The sequence below is a fragment of the Pelophylax lessonae genome, assembly GCF_965119305.1.
Source record: "Pelophylax lessonae genome assembly, chromosome: 9".
NCBI lineage: Eukaryota > Metazoa > Chordata > Amphibia > Anura > Ranidae > Pelophylax > Pelophylax lessonae.
Genome location: NC_138776.1, coordinates 186,009,429 through 186,016,892, shown reverse-complemented (window position 1 = coordinate 186,016,892; position 7,464 = coordinate 186,009,429). Strand labels below are relative to the sequence as shown.

Here is a 7,464-nt window from a genome sequence, read left to right as displayed (position 1 = left end):
TATCTGTACAGCGTCTGAACTGTAAGAGTTCGCCTTCCTTCTATATGAAAGCCTGGGGTAAGAAAACCTTAATGCATATCCAAACCCAAAGACAAAAATGGATTATATTACAGATTACTGGATGTGGTGTCATCATTGTCATCCAGTCATTGAATTTCTGACAAGATCAACAGGTATTTTCTGTACTTGCTAAAAATACTCCGTCTTAAAATAAAAAATCCACCACATCAATGGACTGGTAAGCTGCAACATAATACATTTTTATTTTTGAGTTTAGATATTCTTTAACATTGTTATATACATGCTTTTACGCTCATCAGGGAGTTTAAAATATCTGCACTAAAAAGTTCATATATGAACAGGCTTAGTAAAAGTGCAAGAAAATCGTCTAAGAGCAGTACTAAAGAACCCCATGGGGCTAGAGTAAATTGAAATCTGATTGGCTGTTACTGGTTACTCTCATGTTGCACTTCAGCATTGCTCTACTGAATAAACCCATTAGACTTCTTATCAGTAAAAAAAAAAACAAAAAAAAAACCCCAGGAGTGGGCAGACATATTTAAAGGAATCTGTACATCTGTAACGATCAGGATTGTCAGCTGATATCTTGACTGCCTTTGAGACTTGACTTCTGTTTTTTCTTCTCTCGCTGTCCGATTGTACGGAAAAGCTTTTTGCGGGCTTCCTTCTGCCTCTTCAGTTTGTCTTCCTCCTCCTTTTGCTTGCTGCGCATAAACTCCTTCCTCTGTACTTTGTGTTTTGTCTTGGCCTTCTGTTTCTTGTAGTTATTTACAGTGCCCAAAGCAGTAAGGAGAGCGCTTATCTATAAAGGACAAAATTGAAGCATGTTAATTCTTTTGCTGTTCAAGAAATTTACAGTGGAACTGCTAGGTGTCCACAATCTAAAGCTTAACGTACTAAGGCGCACACACAAGTCTATCAGACCACACTGTCTCGGGCAGATCCTGTCTAAGCTAACAATCTAGAACCAATCTGCATTGCAAGCCAATCACGTTGATCACATGCAGCCTAAAAAACCAGAGCAGATGAAAGCCTTACGTCCTTAACCACTTGCCTACAGTGCACTTTCACCCCCTTCCTGCCCAGGCCAATTTTCAGCTTTCAGCGCTCTCACATTTTGAATGACAATTGCGTGGTCATGCTACACTGTACCCATATGAAATTTTTATCATTTTTTTCACACAAATAGAGCTTTCTTTTGGTGGTATTTAATCACCTCCGGGTTTTTTTATTTCTTACAAAAAAAAAAGAAAAAAAGACAGAAAAGTTTGAGAAAAAAAAAAAAAGTTCTTATTTTCTGTGAGTAAATTTTGAAAATAATTCTCCTTCACTTATGTGCGCTGATGAGGCGGCACTGATGAGGTGGCACTTATGGGTACTGATGAGGTGGCACTTATGAAGAGGTACTAATATGTCGCACTGATGGGTGGCACTGATGGGCAACACCATCAGTGCCCACAATCAGTGCCCATAGTGCTGCCAGTCGGTGCCTAAATGAGCAGGCACTGACTGGCAGCACTATGGGCAGTGATTGGCACTTTATTTACATTTTGTGTAATCAGGGCACTGATGATCAGTGTTCTGATTATTTGTACTTGTCTCCCCTATGAGGAGGAGCCACTGATCGGCTCTCCTCGCCTCACACTCTGACAGTGTGAGGCAAGGAGTGCCGAATAACAGCACTTCCTCATTTACATGTGACCGGCTGTGATTAGACACAGCCGATCACATGGGTAAAGAGTTATGTCATTGACTCTTTACTGAGATCGGAGTCGCGCCATGTTCTAGCAACACGATCGCCGCTCTGCGCGCCCCCCCCCCCCCCCCCTGGGAGCGCGAGAGAGGCTGTTCTGGTGCGCTGTCATGTGACGGCGCCCCAGAACAATAGCTGCACCGCTCCGCCTTCATTTGACGGCGGGCGGGTAGCAAGTGGTTAAAATGATTTAGGTAGCTAAATAAGAGTTGTTTGTCAAGCTTACTGACTCAATTTGATGTGGGCATCAATGCACTATGACCCTCTGGTCATGAACGGGTTAAAGGACTTGTACTATAACATGTACAATCCCAAGTACTTGTACTATAACATGGAAGCAACAGCTCTTTTCTGGATTACTGATTTTTTTTAAAGGGTACATTGGTTGATATGATCTACAGTGTCACCTACTGGTGAAATCTGATAATGCACCATGATTATTCAGAAATAGACCACCAAGCAAAACAACAGGAGGAGACTCTAGCAAAAGCAGAGAGGACATCTCGCAGTACTACACATATCAGAAATTATTATGAAAAGTTATGGTGCTCCTACCTTGCGTTCATGAGGTTCTCTAATTACAGCTGGCCGCAGTTTGTCTCTCGTAATCTTGCCCATCTTCTCCCTCATTTTGGGCTTACTTTTAAATGGCAGAGCTTTCTGCAGAGCTTTAGGAATGTGGAGTGGATTAAAGTGTCTTTCTTGTCTCACTACAGGCTGAAAAAGAAGAAGGAACATGCGTTTTCATATACCATTGTTTGATGGTGTTATATCAGCTTTCGTTAGAATTAAACTTGTACGTACCTTGTACAGAGAATCTTTCCGTTTCTTCTGTGTGATGCCAAGCTCATACCTCAGCTGTCCAACGGTTTTCATCCCTGTCCAGGTCTCTTTCTGCCCTACAGGCTTCAGCAACGAGGTGACTGGATTATAAAAGGTGGGCACAGTGACTGGGTACCAGGTGCGGAGAAATACAATATCTAACAGGAGAGGGAGAGCAAGAAAAGGAAAAAAATGGGTGAAAAGGAATTCATAAACTATATACTAGTAGGTACTTTACACATCCAATGACAACCAATGTGTAATTTATAATGCCTCTCTGGGTTTCTCAATGATTCCTAAAGAGACATGGAAGCTACCACTGTAATACTCTAATTTTGAAAATGCCAACTGCCTGTTATGCAAATACAGTGGCTTAGACATTCACCGTCACTTTGCCCGTTTGTGTGACCAGGCAGGCCTGGACCTGGACTCCCAGTGTCAGATCACACATGCTACCTCAGTATCAATGGCTTCCACAGAATACACTTGATAACAGGCTCTTCCTTTTGAGTGCTAAGTCCACCTGCCTTCAGTTAGGCTCTTCCCCACCGTGACCTCATTTCTCTGCCAGAAATAGTTCTCCCTATGTCTTTTATTACATTAATGCTGTGAAAAATGTACCAGTTGTCACATAATTGCACACAGTGGTCTGACATTTTTTAACTGCCCTGTATGGGCAATCATTAGGGGAAAATTCAATGTATTCTAAAGCGCAGCATGTATTAAAAAAAATAAAATAAAAAAAAAACACATTAATGTCAGCAGCTACAAATATTCTAGCTGCTGACTTTTAATATAAAGGACCCTTACCGCTCCAGGGAGCCCGCGATGTCAGCACCTGAAGCCGACCCATCCATCAGCACTGGGTGCAGGCGCCAACATCCTTACTAAGAGAAAAAGGAAGTGAAGCCCTGCGGCTTCACAGCCTGTTTCGTGCAAATCACGCTGCACTTTCTGAATGATCTCGCTGTCTTCTGGGACCTGTGTCTCCCAGAAGGCAGTGGACGGCAAAGAGGAGGGGCCACAAATGACATAGTTCGCCGTGGTGCCCTTACAAGGAAGTGGGAGGAGGTACCTGTTTTTAACAGGTATTTGCTTCCCCACTCCCCCAAACGTGGCACCTTTCGGGGGGGGGGGGGGCAGATAAGCAGAGCTTCCACTTTTGGGTGGAACTCTGCTTTAGATACAAACTTTTGAGACTCACAGGTAATAAATACATTTCACTTTATAACTGGGTGCCAAACATTATATACATACTTTTAAAGGTTTGCTATAGACCAGCTTTAAAACCTTTTTACTCATGGGCTGAAGCTTCACCAGGGACCACATAGTATCACTGAGCAGCATACAAAATCACCAAGGAACACAAAATATGCAACAGAGAAACCTAAAGAAGCACTACAAACAATATCAAATATGTCAACTAATGCCTGAATGCATCCATCACTCTGCAGAGTCTTCTTTCATTTATTAGGACCTTTACAGAAGCATATTGCATCTGGATGTCGCCTCACTTATCAAAGAACTTTTCTTCAGAGAAATAAAACACTCTAAAGAAAACCTATCAGTAAATCAAAGATGCACCATTAATACAAAGATGAGAAACATCAGACTCCCCTCAGCCAGCATAGTTCTAATTCTGCCTGGAAGCACTTCTCAGAAGCACCAATTACTCACCACTCATTAGCAGCTTGTCCTCAAACGTTGCCCTAAAAGCCCCCTCAGGTGTCCGCAAGGCTTTTTTGATCTGCCCTCGAATACCACTCACTGTGCGGACTGACGCACCTTCAAATTTAGCCACTTCAAGAATAGAAGTGAACATTCCCTAAGAAAAGAAAAAAAAAAAAAAGTACAATATTGGGAAAAATTACAGCAGACCAAAAAGAACATGCAAATGTGTTTTTCTATAAAATGAAGCATTAAGACACATCAGTCAAATACAAACAAAAGGTCTGGCTGGTGCATTGGGCACCTGCTTCCACCACTCCTGCTGTCAGCTCTGCCTCCTCTATTGCAGTGTTCCTCTGAGTGGGCAGAAGCTGCTGCAGACATAAAAATCATCTTTAAACAAACCTCCAGGCATCCCTACTTTGAGGGCAGGAAGGAAATACCTGCCAGGAGTCCTGCCCCTTCCCCGAGTCCAGAACCACTTGCTGCTCGCCCGCGTCCGGGACTCGAAGCCGACACGTCAGCACAACGCCGGGATCCGGGCACACCAGGCAGGTCTCCCCAGCTGGCTATTACTCCCTTGAGCCACAGGAGGTAGGAGACACCAAAACACCCCCCTTCTGTGCAGGGGGGGGGGGGGGGATGCTGGGCTGGTCCATGGAACACATACTGAGGTACTACCAACCTCTCTCCCTCAAAAGGGCACAGCCACCCTGCAGCACTTCCACCATGGTGGAGGAAACACTAAGACTGACAGCATGGTGGAAGAAGCTGCATTTAAAGGGGTGTTGTCAAGGCAGTGTTTCCTCTGAGTGGGTAAAGCTGCGTTCTCTCCCCAAGGTGCTGTCCTGAAAGGCGAGGGGAGAAAAGACCCAGTGGTGATCAAAGATCACCAAAAGAAAGCTCTATTTGTGTGAAAAAAAAAAAATAATCATACGATTTTATTGGCCTTTAATTTTCAATTGTCTGTTAAATAGCGCACTGCAATAGCAAAAAATGCCCTGGTCATGAAGGTGGTAAAAACCTTCCGGAGCTCAAATGGTTAAAGTTGATTTTAAGACATAACAGTATGATCTCAAACATCTTTAGTTTCTCACAAGTACGGTCAGATATGTCTAATTCAGGGGTTAAAAGGCTGGAATACAAAGAAACTAGGAACAAGAAACAGTTGCACTATGTCACCAGATATTGCACACTATTGGGTTACTGCAACTCCCTCTACTATACTCCCCGAGGAAGAATATGTTGTTTGAAGTTGGTACAAAACACGGAATCCACCCAATTTACTCATCACTCTCAGACTACTCACCTACAAACGGTCACTGCCACCTCACCCCAATTCTTCACACCCTACACTGGCTTTCAATGAAACGGAGGACATCCTTAAAAATGTGCCTACTTGCTTATAAAACCCTAAATAACATGGGTCCTGCCTTTTGGTTTCCCATACTCAAGACATGCTCCCCCCATTCCTCAGAAAAATTATATTTAAAAGTGCCCAGAGTAGTCTTAAAAGGATAAGCTCACCATTGGAACAGGTTACATATTCCAGTTTTTAAAGTGGAACACGTAACATGTTTCAGCATCTGCAGCCTCTTACCCCCACCATTCCTCCCTGTGACAGTGGGTGGGGACCTTCTCCCTGCACCCATTGTCAGAATTTGAATACAAATTGTGTCCTGTGAATAAATGCCTACAAGTATCGCCAGCCATTGTGTATGATACCTGTATCATGTGATCATTGTAGTTCTCAATGGACTGGGAGGGCATGCTAGTGAGCATCCTTGTAGTACATTAATGTACGGGCAAATAGCTATTCTGAGAGGCTGCAGTAGTCTGAGTTTGCAATAATGATCTGCTGATCGTGGATGCAATGCTCTGCAGGCTCCTTAAAAAACAATAATAAATGCACATTTTTTTACCTGCAAAAAATGGTGCATTTATTTTATTTTTTTCAAAAGGTGAGCTTATCCTTTAAAACCTGGTGGAGCTTGGGCATTCTATCAACGCAGTACCCATACCAATTTGATAAGTGCGTGGAGTTCCAAGAGAGAAGTGTTACAAAAATGTTATTATTATCTTGCCATAAGACTACAACTGCTCAACACCCAAGTGGAAACATATCAGCCCCAGAAGTCACCCGTCCAGAAGTAGCAGAACAGGTCTATATCATTATATAAACATATTGTGCAGTGCTGCTAAATATTCGAAACTGTGAACAACGCCTTTTAAATCACAAAAGACAATAAAAGATAATTAAAATACAATTACAAGAAATCAGATAAAAAAAAGCATTTATAAATCACCAAACGATCCTCAGACTGCATACCACACCATTCGATTTTTGGCAGCTGTGCGACGTCCTGAACTGAACTCCTCCCTCCTATACGAGTATTGCCATTTGATTGGCTTCTTCAGTAGGATCTGAACTACTTCTTATTGAAGAAGCCAATCCAATGGCGATACGCGTATAGGAGGGAGGAGTTCAGTTCAGGACGTCGCACAGCTGCCAAAAATCGAATGGTGTGGTATGCAGTCTGACGATCGTTTGGTGATTTATATATGCTTTTTTTAATCTGATTTCTTGTAAGTGTATTTTAATTGGGGCATCTTAATAAATTATTTAAATGGAGAGCGCTATAGAGTTGCCTTTGTGTTAGGAAGGAAGGAAGTTTTACATCCACTTCAGAGTGACTGGCAGGATTTGTAGAATAAGTCGGTTATTAACAGGAGTGAGGTGAGCGTTCAATTCACCTGGTGGTGGTGGCACAAATTCATTTGTTTAAGAAGATTTGAGCACGGCGGTGGAATATATATATTTATAAAGGACTTCACAGTATTGAATATTCAGCAGCGCTGCACCATATCTTTATATATTGATTATTCTTTAGTGTGGTGAAATCACTAATCGGTGTTCAGCAGCTACTGAACACAGAGTCTGACATATAGTTATTTTGTTCGATCACTTAGTGTAGGGGCTACAATAAAAATAGAAAAGTACATATTTATAAGTGGTGCTGATTGCACACATCTGATTTAGGTCTAGGTCATTGCCTCTGCACGCGTCTGTCATGTTTAACCATTTCAATACTGAACACTTTCACCCCCTTTCTGCCCAGTCACATTTTGAATGCCACTCAGTTATGCAACACTGTACACAAATAACATTTTTACACAGATATAGCTTTCTTTTGGTGGCA

General features: G+C 42.4%; 1 protein-coding gene across 2 annotated transcripts in view; it reads right to left on the bottom strand.

Moving 5' to 3' along the window:
• Positions 1-299: 299 nt before the first annotated feature.
• BMS1 (BMS1 ribosome biogenesis factor) overlaps positions 300-7,464 on the bottom strand; it is an 88,040-nt gene continuing 80,875 nt past the window's right edge. For both annotated transcript variants that reach the window (XM_082267577.1, XM_082267578.1), the window contains exons 20-23: positions 4,274-4,421; positions 2,579-2,754; positions 2,330-2,491; positions 300-823 (exon numbers count right to left, since the gene is read on the bottom strand). In XM_082267577.1, coding sequence (XP_082123703.1) covers positions 596-823; positions 2,330-2,491; positions 2,579-2,754; positions 4,274-4,421 — 714 coding nt within the window. In that variant the 3' untranslated portion in view covers positions 300-595. The remainder of the gene's footprint in view (positions 824-2,329; positions 2,492-2,578; positions 2,755-4,273; positions 4,422-7,464) is intronic.